Here is a 13,926-nt window from a genome sequence, read left to right on the forward strand (position 1 = left end):
TTGCTTTAGCCGGCTTCTTTCTGTTCTTTATCTCTGTGTCCTTCCTAGTGGTTATGCTTTTATGTCAAGAAAGGTCTCACTGTGGAGCCCTGACTGGCCTAACACTCACTCTGTCCACCAGGTTGGCTTCAGACTTGAAGCTACCCTTCGTCCTCAGCTTCTCGGGTGCTGTGATTGTGGGTGTGAACCACCACACCAGCCCTGCCATTGAACTAAGTTTGTTTGCATCACATCAGAGCCCCACAGCATCCCTCGGCTTTGAAGGTAAACGTTTACATCACTTTACTTTCTACTCAGATAGTCCTGGCCTACTTGCTCAGTGAACCACCTAAATTCAGTACTTTGAGCTTTTTTAAAAACATCTCCTTCAGAGGACCAAGTTAGACACCCCCTCCCTGTGTGTGTGTTCACTTTCTGGATTCTATTAAGCTACTATTATAGTTTTTCCCCCAAGACATGGTATGTGTATTAAATAGGATGTTTTCTTAATTGTGAACAGGGATTTAGAATTGCATTTCCTACTTAAGTTCATTCTGTATGAGTTAGTACCTGAATAACAACTTGAAGCTTGGCAGGGCAGAACTCAGGGAGTCAAGAATTTGCTGACTTGTTTTAGTAAATTATCTGTAGAGTAGATATTTGTACTTAATTCTTGGTGTAAAGATGGCCGTAAATGTGTGCGTGTTTGTTAACCCACTGCTTTTGCTGAGGAGATTAACTTATCTTTCAAGCAGGGTTTGATGCCTAAAATCTGGAAGTTAGAAGTGTCTGGTGGTCAGGAGGCGGCTAGTCTTGGCAATCCAGGTTGCAGAACCAGGCACCCTTGCTCTGGTGTGGGCTCCGTGCCCGGTTTCTGTAGCTCTTTGTCATCTCTTTCCTCCTGAGCCACACTCTGCTCGGTGCAGCCCCAGATACTTAGTCCTGGGTAAGGGGTGTAGAGGATGGGCTTTTCTTCTCTTCTCATGGTGTATTGTTAGGCTTGTTTTTAAAGATCAATTTGTTGTTCACTGTGTTTATGAGTGTTTGCCAGCATATATATAAGTATACCTGTGGAGGCCAGAAGAGGATGTTAGATCCCCAGTAACTGCAGTCACAGGTGGGTGTGAGCTGCCATGTGGGTGCTGGGAACCAAACCCAGGTCTTCTATAAGAGCAGCCAGTGCTCTAACCACTGAGCAATCTCTCCAGCCCAAACTTTAATTGTTCATTTTTATTTCATTTGCATTTGTGGTTTTGCCTGTATGTGTGTCCTTATGAGGGTGTTGGGTCCTTGGAACTGGAGTTAACAGACAGTTGGGAGCTGCCATGTGAGTGCTGGCAATGGAACCCGGGTCCTCTGAAAGAGCAGCCAGTGCTCTTAACCACTGAGCCTTCTCCTTAGCCCCCGGCCCAAACTTTAGATGTACGAGTGTTTTATATCTTAGTTTTAAAAAAAAACCAAACTCTCAGTTCAGGTAATGATAGGTATACTATTTACCTTAAAAACAGCAGACTCAAGGGACTAGTTTCTACATGTGTTAACACATGAAAACACTTTTTAAGGAGCCTGTAGTTCTGGATATTTCTCTTCATTGTTTCCCATTCCTGGACTTTCAGCTCTGGGTATAATTTATACTCACCTGGTGAGTCAGTGGCTGAGATCTGTAGGGTGGACAGCTTGCTTTCTAGTGTGTGCCAGCCTCAGCCTGGACACACTGAGGAGGTCACCTCTGCAGGCGACCAGACCTGCACTGACTGCTGTCCCAAGGCCGAGAGCCGAGAGCCCTGCGGCAGGGTTAGGACAGTCTGCAGGGCCTCTGTGTCTGGGATGTTTATCAGAGGAATATGCCAAACTTGTGCCCAATCTTGGGGAGCTGTGGTAGCCAACCCAAGAAACTGTTCCCTGTGGTGTTTTCTTTGGCACAGTCTCTGTACCTTTCTCCTGCTTGTAGTTTGTGCTGCTGTTTGGTAAGAGTTGGGATTTTATTCTGTGTCTCTGCTTTTCAGTCATTAGTCACATTTCCTGTCTTTTGCTCGGTTCAAGCAGCTGCCATATTAGCTATTAGCTTTTGGGGAGGGGGCTAGGATATTGGCTTCCTTCCACACCCATTTTTCAAGACAAAAATCATGTTTTCCACCTGTACTATTTTTCATGTGTCTTCTTGAAGAGCAAACAAATGTTTTTATTGAGTAAAAAAAGCTTAATAATTATTTTGACCTTATTCTCTCTTTGTTTTTAATTCTCCCAACTAGTATTTCAAAAGGGCCTATATGTAGACTTTTCAACCTAACAGTTGGCCTATCAAACAGATGTGCTGCCCTTGGGATTTCATAATCCATGGGCTTTTCTCCTTTGAGTTTATTGTTTCCTAAGCAGCCCCACACTACCACCTCACACTTACTTTCAGTAGGAGATGTTTTTCTTCACATATATACATATGTACACCATGGCATGTTTGCTCAGGTCTTGTAATATGAGGTAAAAATTAATGACTTTTTCTATATCAAGATTTAGGAATAAATATTTGTAAGAATACTTGTGCTTTGAAAATGAGGTCAGTGTATCTGTGGTGAAGCAGGTGGCCTATAAACTGAGAGATGTTTCTTCTAAGAGCTGAGTCGTAAGAATCAACCCACACGAACTGTGAACTGCAGGAGTCGTCTCTGTGGTAATAGCCTACTCGGAGCTGGCACCTGCAGATGAGTAACTGCAGCGGGTGAGAACAGAAGTCCAGGTGAAGGGTTTGGGGCCCATTCTCCCCTGAGCAGCCCCTGTCATAAATAAAGTCCTCCCGTGTCACCGTGTGTCACTCTAGGCGTTTAAGTTACACACTTGTGCGCACACACAAGCATCCCTGTATGTGGCTCACTAGACTAAGTTCTAGAGGTCTTCCACACCTTGCAGAAGAGCTGTGATAAAAGCGTTAAGACCCTGGTCCGAGAGTTGGCCCGCCTGGATTGACATCCCAGCACCATTGCTTACTGGTCATTGTGACACTGGGTAAGTTTTGCAATCCTTCTCTATGGATTGGCACCGAGGCGCTGAGGGTTAGGCATGGGTACTTGGTAGGTACATGGGTACTGTTGCTGTTGGTTTGTATCACATCCCCAGCAGTGTGTATTATGTCAGTAGCCAAATAAAAATTACCTGAGACAAAGTGGGTACCCTCATATGTCACATGTAATGTTACTGTCACCGGTCCGCTACTCAGTGCAGTTCATAACATAGCAAACACTGTCATTGTGTTTTGACTTGTATCCTTGAATGAAAAGAGCTTTATATTAAGAAAACATTACTGGCCAGGCACAGTGGCGCACGCTTTGATCCTAGCACTTGGGGAGAGGGGTGGTAGGCAGATCTCTGTAAGTTCAAGATCAGCCTGGTCTACATAATGAGGTCCAGGACAGCTGGAGCTACATAATGAGACCTTGTATTGGGTGGGGAGAAGGAAAGGAGAAATTCGCAGTAGTACCAACCTTCCCTCTCTTGTCACTGTAGTTCGTGGTCCTAGAGTGTACGTGACTTCACACACACCATGGTTTGCTCTTAGATGCCCCCCAAAGGTCCACCTGCTGAAGGGTCGATTCCCAGCGTGGTGCTTTGTGAGGTGGAGAAACCTTGAAGAAATGGAGCTTGGTGGGAGGTGTGGTGTGGTGTCCCCGCGGGGGATGCTGGCACCTGAGTGCCTTTCTTTTCCTGTTTCTGCGTCATGGTCACTGACCAGCCAGGCTTTACTCCATGCCATCTTCATCTGTGCCGCGTCCCGTGGATCTAGAGCAGCAGACCTGCTGTGACAGCAGATCCAGTGCCGCAGTCAGCCATGCAGCGGAGCAGCAGATCCAGTGCTGCAGTCAGCCATGCAGCGGAGCAGCAGATCCAGTGCTGCAGTCAGCCATGCAGTGGAACAGCAGATCCAGTGCTGCAGTCAGTCAGTCAGCCAAGGCAGCAGAGCAGCAGATCCAGTGCTGCAGTCAGTCAGCCATGCAGCAGAGCAGCAGATCCAGTGCTGCAGTCAGTCAGTCAGCCAAGGCAGCAGAGCAGCAGATCCAGTGCTGCAGTCAGTCAGTCAGCCATGCAGTGGAGCAGCAGATCCAGTGCTGCAGTCAGTCAGTCAGCCATGCAGTGGAGCAGCAGATCCAGTGCTGCAATCAGTCAGTCAGCCATGCAGTGGAGTAGCAGATCCAGTGCTGCAGTCAGCCATGCAGCGGAGCAGCAGATCCAGTGCTGCAATCAGTCAGTCAGCCATGCAGTGGAGCAGCAGATCCAGTGCTGCAGTCAGTCAGTCAGCCATGCAGTGGAGCAGCAGATCCAGTGCTGCAATCAGTCAGTCAGCCATGCAGTGGAGCAGCAGATCCAGTGCTGCAGTCAGCCATGCAGCGGAGCAGCAGATCCAGTGCTGCAGTCAGCCATGCAGTGGAACAGCAGATCCAGTGCTGCAGTCAGTCAGTCAGCCAAGGCAGCAGAGCAGCAGATCCAGTGTTGCAGTCAGTCAGTCAGCCATGCAGCAGAGCAGCAGATCCAGTGCTGCAGTCAGTCAGTCAGCCAAGGCAGCAGAGCAGCAGATCCAGTGTTGCAGTCAGTCAGTCAGCAGCAGCAGAGCAGCAGATCCAGTGCTGCAGTCAGTCAGTCAGCCATGCAGCAGAGCAGCAGATCCAGTGCTGCAGTCAGCCATGCAGCAGAGCAGCAGATCCAGTGCTGCAGTCAGCCATGCAGCAGAGCAGCAGATCCAGTGCTGCAGTCAGCCAAGGCAGTGGAGCAGCAGATCCAGTGCTGCAGTCAATCAGTCAGCCATGCAGCAGAGCAGCAGATCCAGTGCTGCAGTCAGCCATGCAGTGGAACAGCAGATCCAGTGCTGCAGTCAGTCAGCCATGCAGCAGAGCAGCAGATCCAGTGCTGCAGTCAGCCATGCAGTGGAGCAGGAGATCCAGTGCTGCAGTCAGTCAGTCAGCCATGCAGCAGAGCAGCAGATCCAGTGCTGCAGTCAGTCAGCCATGCAGTGGAGCAGCAGATCCAGTGCTGCAGTCAGTCAGCCATGCAGTGGAACAGCAGATCCAGTGCTGCAGTCAGTCAGTCAGCCAAGGCAGCAGAGCAGCAGATCCAGTGCTACAGTCAGCCATGCAGTGGAGCAGCAGATCCAGTGCTGCAGTCAGTCAGTCAGCCATGCAGTGGAGCAGCAGATCCAGTGCTTCAGTCAGTCAGCCATGCAGTGGAGCAGCAGATCCAGTGCTGCAGTCAGCCATGCAGCAGAGCAGGAGATACAGTGCTGCAGTCAGCCATGCAGCAGAGCTACGCCAGGCGTCAGGACTGCCCAAAGTTAGCTGACGCGTTATGCTTCCATTTCATTATCAGCTTCTTCAGGAAATGGAATTTGGGGGTTTTTGCTTGTGTAAATGAGGCTTCTCCTTCTGTGCAATGAAGCGAAACCAAAGCAGAGGCCGTCCCCTCCAGTGGGTCTCCCACTCACCAGGAAAAGGGTGTTTTCGAGATAGGTGTGCTTGCTGAGACTTTTGCACAGCCCGAGTCAAAATCCTTAACCGTGAAGGAAGAACTCTAGCTTGGCCTCCTTCTGCATCTGTAGTGAGGACTGCAGTCTCCTAGTGACCAGGGGCAGTGGTGCATGTGTGTGTGTGTGTGTGTGTGTGTGTGTGTGTGTGTGTGTGTGTGTACAGTCACTATAGTCAGTTGTGAGGACTGCAGTCTCCTAGTGACCAGGGGCAGTGGTGCATGTGTGTGTGTGTGTGTGTGTGTGTGTGTGTGTGTGTGTGCACAGTCACTACAGTCAGTTGTGAGGACTGCAGTCTCATAGTGACCAGGGGCAGTGGTGCATGTGTGTGTGTGTGTGTGTGTGTGTGTGTGTGTGTGTGCACAGTCACTACAGTCAGTTGTGAGGACTGCAGTCTCCTAGTGACCAGGGGCAGTGGTGCATATGTGTGTGTGTGTGTGTGTGTGTGTGTGTGTGTGTGTGTGTGTGCACAGTCACTACAGTCAGTTGTGAGGACTGCAGTCTCATAGTGACCAGGGGCAGTGGTGCATATGTGTGTGTGTGTGTGTGTGTGTGTGTGTGTGTGTGTGTGTGTACGGTCACTACAGTCAGTGTGTGAGGACTACAGTCTCCTAGTGACCAGGGGCAGTGGTGCATATGTGTGTGTATGTGTGTGTGTGTGTGTGTGTGTGTGTGCACAGTCACTACAGTCAGTTGTGAGGACTGCAGTCTCATAGTGACCAGGGGCAGTGGTGCATATGTGTGTGTGTGTGTGTGTGTGTGTGTGTGTGTGTGCACAGTCACTACAGTCAGTTGTGAGGACTGCAGTCTCATAGTGACCAGGGGCAGTGGTGCATGTGTGTGTGCCGTGCACGGTCACTACAGTCAGTGTGTGAGGACTGCAGTCTCCTAGTGACCAGGGGCAGTGGTGCATGTGTGTGTGCACGATCACTACAGTCAGTTGCTCACCAGGCCGTGCTTGTCCGTCTCTGGCCTTGTTCTTGCTGTGTCTTCGTTGCCTCCACCTCCCTGTCCCCTGTTGTCTACTCTTCCGCTGCAGATACAGTATTCACTTAAAGGAATAAATAAACATATAAAATAATAAATGGTGCACATTCGTTTTGTACGCCATGCTTTAAAGCCCTGCTTCTCAACCTGGGGGATGTGACTCTTGGGGGCCAAACAACCCTTTCACAGGGGTGGCCTCAGACCGTCAAAAGCACAGACATTTACATTACAGCTGTAACAGTAGCACGTTAGTTATGAAGAAGCAATGAAATAATTCTAAGTTGGGGTCACCACAGCATGAGGAACTGTTGTAAAGGGTCGCAGCACCAGGGGGGCTGAGAACTGCCGCTCCACAGTCCGCCAGACACCGTGGAATGGGGCCGTCAAGCTAATTAACTTCCCGTTAGATCACCTGATTCTTCCTTCCCGTGATGAGAACTTGAGATCTTCATAGCTTCGGTGCTTGCTGTTCAAGTCGCCGCCATGCTACACAGTGGCTCCCTTCATCCCCCTCCCCCACCGCCCCCCCCATCCCCCGCCCTGGTTAGCACCGCTGTGCTTCTGAACTTGAGCTCTCCTAGCTTCCAGTGTAAGTAAGATGACAGGATGTTTGCTCCTTGATGCCCTGTCCATCCCCTGTCCATCCCCTGGTCAGCGTCACCATAAGTAGCAGTACTTCCTTCTTTTTTAAGGCCGAGAAGAATTCCTGTGTGTGTGTGACAAGATGACAGATTCCATCTCAGTCACACACAGAAAGCAGAGAAAACAAGAAAGTGAGGAGAGAGGCAAGGCTGCAGCCCTCACAGCTCTCCTCAGTGATCTGCTTCCTCACAGCTCTCCTCGGTGGCCTGCTTGCTCCCCGGCAAGGCTGCATCCCTAAGGTTGTGTGTCCTGCCCACACAGCCGCACCAGCCTGGCTGTTGACATGGGTGCTGGGGTCCAGACTCCCGTCCCCAGGCTTGCCTGGCAAGTGCTCCACCAACTGAACTGTCCTCCCAGCTCTCAGAGTTTCTTAGGGAAGTGTCTCTTTGGGTCCGTTACACTGAGGTGTTTTAGTTCTTGTGAATTTGGTATTTTACCATATCCCAATTCAAATCGCCCATATCAAACTGAGAATCCAGTGTGTGTGTACCAGGCTCAGGGAGAGCTCCGCTGTAAGAGATGAGTCCCCTGACCTGAAGAAGGTGAAAACTGGACTTCATATTTATTGTGAAATCCAGAGCAGTTGGATCCAAATGAAATACCCACCTCTTAACAACCTTGTGAGGCAGCTGAGACCGTCACCATCACTACAAAAAGCAGCCCTCTGTATCTCTGTTTGACGTTTGTCGTTGATTAAATGGTACTTTTCTTCTTTCTCTTTGGTCCGTGTGGACAGGAAATGGAAGGGTTTCAATAGTACTTCACTCAAGTTCATGGCACAAGTAATTTCTAAAACCAAGCCTGACACAGTATCATACATGCCTGTTATCCCAGCTTGGGAATCAGAGGCAGGCGATCTTGGTGAGTTCGAGGCCAGCCTGGTCTACATAAGGCATTCAGGCCAGCCAGAGCTACAGAGAGAGCCTGCAGAGTGTGCTCCTGATCTCTTGCCTCCTTTAACACGTGCACCCTACCTTCAGCTGTGGCGTTCACGTGCCGTCTCCCTTTGCAATGCGCACTAACAGCCTTTGCAGGGAAGGCCTGGCTCCCCTTGGGGGCTGGGGCTTTACCAACTGATGACTAGACGTAATACAACTACAGACGTTATTCTGTGCCTCCATTTTTGTCATTTTAGGGGGTTATGAGTGGGGTCTCATATATGTCCTCATAGCTGAGAATGGCCTTGAACTCCTGATCCTCTTGTCTCTACCTCTCAAATTCTGAGATTACAGGTGCGGGATTTGTTCATTTGTTCATGTGGGGGTTTGGTTGGTTGGTTTTGTTTTTTGGGGACAGAGTTTCTCTGTGTAGCCCTGGCTGTCCTGGAACTCTCTGTAGACCAGGTTGGCTCCTTTTTACTGGGATTAAAGGTGTTTTTTTTTTTTTTAGCATCAAAGTACATATGAAATTTTAACTCTTTTAATTGAAAAATTTTCATGAAAGATACCTTGGATATGTTCCCCCCCCCCTCAGTTAGTCCCAAATCTTCCCCACCTCCCTATGCACCCACACGACTTTATTTTCTTTTTTGCTCTTCCCCTCTATAAAAGAAAAACACATAAAATTCCCACAAAACAACACAAAAGTGGAAATGAAAATAAACAAGCAAAATATCAGGAAGAATAAGAATATCCAAGTAATAATGATGTAAATTAATTCTACAAAAATACTATTGAGTTGTTTTGTGATGGCCAACTATTCCTGATCATAGAGCCTACCTGAAATGTATTGTCAGTATACTCAATGACATTCCACTGGATAAAGCTGATTTTTCCATTGCAAGCAGATGTCCCTTGTACATACCACCTTGGTTAAAATGGAAGTCTGTGTCCACTTTTCCCTCTGAGTGCTAGGGTGTAGAATGTTTTGTACGCATGCAGACCTTGCTTGTATATGTTGCCACAGTCTCTGTGAGTTCATATGTTCATGGTTCCTCTTGTGTCAGAAAGACAGTTTTCTTGAAGTTGTCCATCATTTCTGGCTTTTAAAATCTTGGATATTTTTCCTGATTTTTGAGAAAATGTGTCTCTATGTAGCCCTGGTTTTCCTGAAAGTCACTATGTGGATCATGTTGGCCTCAAACTGATAGAGATATCCCTCTCAATGCATCCCTAGTGCTAGGTAGGATTAAAGGCATGTGTGACGACAATCAGTCCTCTCACAGTCTTTCTGCCTCCTCTTCCACATAGATTCCATTGGACATGAAGGGAGCACTTTGATGAAAACATCTGTTTTACTACTGAGTGCTCCAAAGACTCTAACATTCTCCACATTTTCTAGTTGTTGGACTCTGTTAGTTCTCACTTACCACAAGGACTTCTCTTACAGTGTTCAGTGAGGCACTGTTCTGTGGTGTGGATACACAAGTATGTCATCAAGACTTCATTCAAATGAACAACGATCTTAGGTCTTCCACTAGGCCCATGGCCTATTTAGTCTCAGGACTGTGACTATGTTAGCAGTGCCAGGTGTGGGTTCCATATGAAGGTATCAGCCTTAACTTCAAGCAGAAAGTGGTTGGTTACTCCCATAACATCTGTGCCATGATTGCATCAATATATCTTTCAGGAAGGTCACTATTGTAGGTTGCAGGGTTTGTATCTTAGAGATATTGATGATTACCTCTTTCATCTGTTAATGTACAGCATGCCTTCCAGTACTATTAGTAGTAGTCAGTAGGTGTGAAGCTTCCACTTAAACAACAGCTCAACTTCTGTGTGTTCTATGATATATGCAACTGTGTTCTTAAACAATATACCCTTACTATCAGGTTGTGGGGGAGTAATCTAATAGCTTTGGCAACAGCCTGTGATGCCTGAGGTTTCTATGGAGGCCATTTGTCCCAAAACATAAAAGGATATAACCTATTCCTGGCATTGGAGGTTTTACTTGGTGGCTTAAGCTATTTCAGTTGATAGATTGTCTCTCCTATTATTTGGTGATTCCATTTAATATATATTTCATTAATTTTATGTTATAATTATTTAATATTTAATATATATTCATTAATATATTTCACATATATATGTGAAATGTGTGTGTGTGTATGTGTGTGTGAGTGTTTTGAGGAAGCTTTTACAATAGTAGGTTTCTAAATGTTTTTCCAATGGTCTTTACTATTAGATGTTTCTACCTATATTCCTCCTTAAACCTTGTCTTCTGCCCACTCCCATTTAATTCCCATTTTCTGGTTTTCCCTTTGTCTTTTCATAAAAAGACAGTCTATTTCTCCTTCTTTGGTAGCTTGTCCCTAACTCCTAGTCCTTAACTAGGTGCCTAACCTCTGTGGTTATTCAGATTGTAGCTCACATATCAGTGACTTAAAAGCAAACATCCGCCTATAAAAGAAAATACATAATATTACCTTTTGGGTAAACCTCTCTCACTCAGGTTGGTTTTTTCTAGTTCCTTTTATCCTCATTTAAATTTTATAAGTTCATTTCTCTTGAATGCTCAACAATATATGTTATATAAATATATAAAGGTGTTTTTTTTTTTTTTTTTTGGTTTTTCGAGACAGGGTTTCTCTGTGTAGCTTTGCGCCTCTCCTGGAACTCACTTGGTAGCCCAGGCTGGCCTCGAACTCACAGAGATCCGCCTGGCTCTGCCTCCCGAGTTCTGGGATTAAAGGCGTGCGCCACCACCGCCCGGCATAAAGGTGTTTTTTAAGGTGTAGTTTTTTTGTGTATCCCAGGCTGGCCTCTGCCTCCCTGATACTGGGATTAAAGGTGTTTTTTAAGGTGTAGTTTGTTTGTGTATCCCAGGCTGGCCTGACGCTCACTGGAATGGAACTTCCTTTCTCAGCCTCCTGAATGCTGGGGCCTCAGGCACACATCACCACGCCCAGACCTTCCATCTTGTATCTATGAGTAATTCTTTTCACTTTGCAATTACCTCGATGTTCCAGTTGAGTTTTTCCTTGTCTCCCAAAGCTCTACAAGGTAAACTTTCCTCCTTGGCTGCTAACAGGTGACCCCAGATAATCAAATGGTTTTCTGAAATTAAGTTCAGATATCCCAGATTTCTTCATCTATGATTTTAGGCAGTAAATCATGAAGACCCTATACGCTGTCTTGTTTCTACAGATCCACACAACTAAACTACTTGTCACTGCTGGCTGGGCAGGAGCTATGGGCAGCTGTTTGCAGCTGTCCTCTGGAAATCCAGTCATCTGCTATTGTTTTTTTTTGTTTGTTTGTTTGTTCAAGACAGGACCTCTCTCTGTAGCCCAGGCTGTCCTAGTACTCGCCTTAAAATTATGGGGATTTTCTTGTCTCAGATTCTCATGCTGCATTCCAGGCTCTAGCCACCACAGCCAGCTTCCCTCACACTCTCCAGCCTCACACATCTTACGGAAGATCTAGCGGCTTGTCCACTTCCCCTCCGGGTCTTATCACTGCCCTGTGGGAGAAAGTCGGATGGCCACAGCGAGACTCCTCTCACATCCTGCACAGTTGGTGTGGAGGTGCAGGCTCCTCACTTCCCTGAGAGGCTGTGCTTTGTCACAGTCGTGCTTGTTCGAACACATCCTTTTCTGAACCCGGTTTCCGTCTGCCCTGTGACATAGCTGTACTCTCCAGTTAGCTGATCAAAGGTGACTGGACTTGGGAAGGCAGAGCAGTGCTGTGTGTGTGTGCGCGCGCGCGCAGCCGGCCGGTGTTCCTGCTGTCCCTCAGCTCCGGCGTCTGCAGGTCACCTGACTCAGACACAACTGCTCTCAGTCTTTGTACATTCTCTCTCCCTTGTTCATTTCAGTTCTTCCTGTAGTTGCCTTCAATGCTTACTGCCACATAGACTGACATCATTCTCACTCCAGAAATGGGGATGAGGCAGGCGAGGTGACTCAGTGAGGAAGGCCTCCCAACTCTGCCCTGAGTTGCCTCCTTCCTGTGCTTCAGATGAGTGCAGGCCAGTGTCTGGGACTGGTTTGAAATGGTTAATAGAGAACTCCCTGTTCTGGAGCCCAAGCTGGTGCTGAGATTCAAGGTGTGTGCCACCATACCCAGGCAGCCCCTCTCAACGTTTTTCTTCCTGCGTGGAGAAAAGAGTACGCCCTCACTAATGAGCACAGAAGTGGTTACCGCTGTTGGCTTCACTGACATTGCAGGCTTGTTTAGTTTCTTGGTCTCTGGTGTTGGTTTGGTTTTCTGAGGCAGAGTCTCATAGTAGCTGGGCTGGGGTGTGGATGTGTGGATGGGGGTGGGGAGGGTGTGTGTGTGTGTGTGTGTGTGTGTGTGTGTGTGTGTGTGTGTGTTAAGGACGGTGCTAGGGATCAAACCTAGCACTTGGCACCTCATACATATTAGGTAGCTGCTCTGGCCCTGAGCTATAGCCTCAGACTGGCATTTCTTCACTATTATGAAAATTTTAAATGCACACACACACACACATTCATCTGCCAACTCATGTCTTTTGGTTATTTTTCAAATTAAGATGAGACCGATGTCTTCCATTAAGGATATATGGTTTGATAATTTATATTGCAATTTCCAGTTTGTCTCCTCCCTACCCCACCCCCATAAACCGCTTCTTCTTCAGGGCTGGGGATGCAGCTCTGTAGTAGAGTGCTTGCCTAGCATGTGAGGCCCTAGGTTTGGTCTATAGCAACACACGGGGAGAGGGAGGGGAGCGGGGAGTTTCTGTGTCGGTTTTGTATTGAAAACTATTCACCATTTCTAGATAGTTGTCCCAGCAGGGTTCTAGTCATGCAATAATGGTTTCCAGAAATTCATTTGTGGCTGCTTTTCAGACATCTCCCCTTCCCCACAGGAAAGCCATAGAAGAATTGCTGAAGGAGGCAAAGCGTGGGAGAACCAGAGCAGAGACGATGGGACCGATGGGCTGGTAAGTTCTTAAGTGAGCCTCCTTAAAACTTAAAAAGCAAACAACAACAAAAACAGGAGGCTGAGGCAGGAGGATGTCACAAGGGTGAGGCCAGCCTGTAAGTCTTAGCTGGAGAGAGCAGAATGTGAATAGAGGCTGCAAAGCCTTGGGTGCTGTGGAAATCGCCCAGAGGCTAGTGTAGGATAAGAACGTGGAGAGCTGAGCTAGAGCGAGGCACGGTGGGCAGCAGGCGTTCCGAGACCATGCCGTGGGTTTCTGACCGAGTTAGCTCACAAGGCAGCCCGGGACTCGGAGATACCTGTGAGCCCGAAGAGCAGTCTTGAACCTGTGACCACCACTGCCTTAGCAGTAGGACCAGGATTTACCCTGGAGTTTCTGTGCAGACTGGAAACGGGTTCAAAGTTGGTACTAAGGGAGCAGGTGGGGGGCTCGGTGGGTAAAGGCGCTTCTTGCCTGGCAACCTGGGTTTGATCTCAGCGCCGCACACAGTGGAAGGAGAGAATTGACTTCCTCAAGTTATCTTCTGCCCTCCACAGCACACAAAATAAATAAATAGACTGTAAAATCATATGCGCAGAGGACGAACTTAACCTTAAGACCTAATTCCAGTCTGTAGGCATGCCTTTAGTAACAGCATCCAGTAGCTGCTCTCTGGAAATGTGCTGATGCCAGGTCTTCTCTGCGATTAGCATTGGCCACAGTGGAACACAAGGGTAAACAAAAGCTGGAGTTCCCTCTGTGTCTCGTTTAGTGTTGTGTTTCCCACACCCCTTTATATAACTTCTTCTTTTGAGATTTTCATACACGTATACAATGAAATATGATCATATCTGTCTCCAGTTTTCCCCTTCCAACTCCCCCCATATCCCACCCCATGTTCCCCCTCCCAACTTCTTATCTTCTTTTTTAAACAACCCACTAAGTCTAGTTAGTGCTGCCCATATGTGTATGGGTCTGTGGCCATCCCCTGG

The 13,926-nt window shown here is 47.6% G+C and overlaps 1 protein-coding gene across 2 annotated transcripts in view; it reads left to right on the forward strand.

Moving 5' to 3' along the window:
- LOC114699131 (protein POLR1D-like) overlaps positions 1–13,926 on the forward strand; it is a 35,550-nt gene that overhangs the window by 14,181 nt on the left and 7,443 nt on the right. Inside the window, exons 2-3 of one of the 2 annotated variants that reach the window (XM_028878040.2) lie at positions 122–264; positions 12,881–12,955. In XM_028878040.2, the coding sequence (XP_028733873.1) occupies positions 12,939–12,955 (17 nt within the window). In that variant the 5' untranslated portion in view covers positions 122–264; positions 12,881–12,938. The remainder of the gene's footprint in view (positions 1–121; positions 265–12,880; positions 12,956–13,926) is intronic. The other variant, XM_028878039.2, reaches the window with a different exon arrangement.

The sequence above is a fragment of the Peromyscus leucopus genome, chromosome 23 (assembly GCF_004664715.2).
Source record: "Peromyscus leucopus breed LL Stock chromosome 23, UCI_PerLeu_2.1, whole genome shotgun sequence".
Classification (NCBI taxonomy): domain Eukaryota; kingdom Metazoa; phylum Chordata; class Mammalia; order Rodentia; family Cricetidae; genus Peromyscus; species Peromyscus leucopus.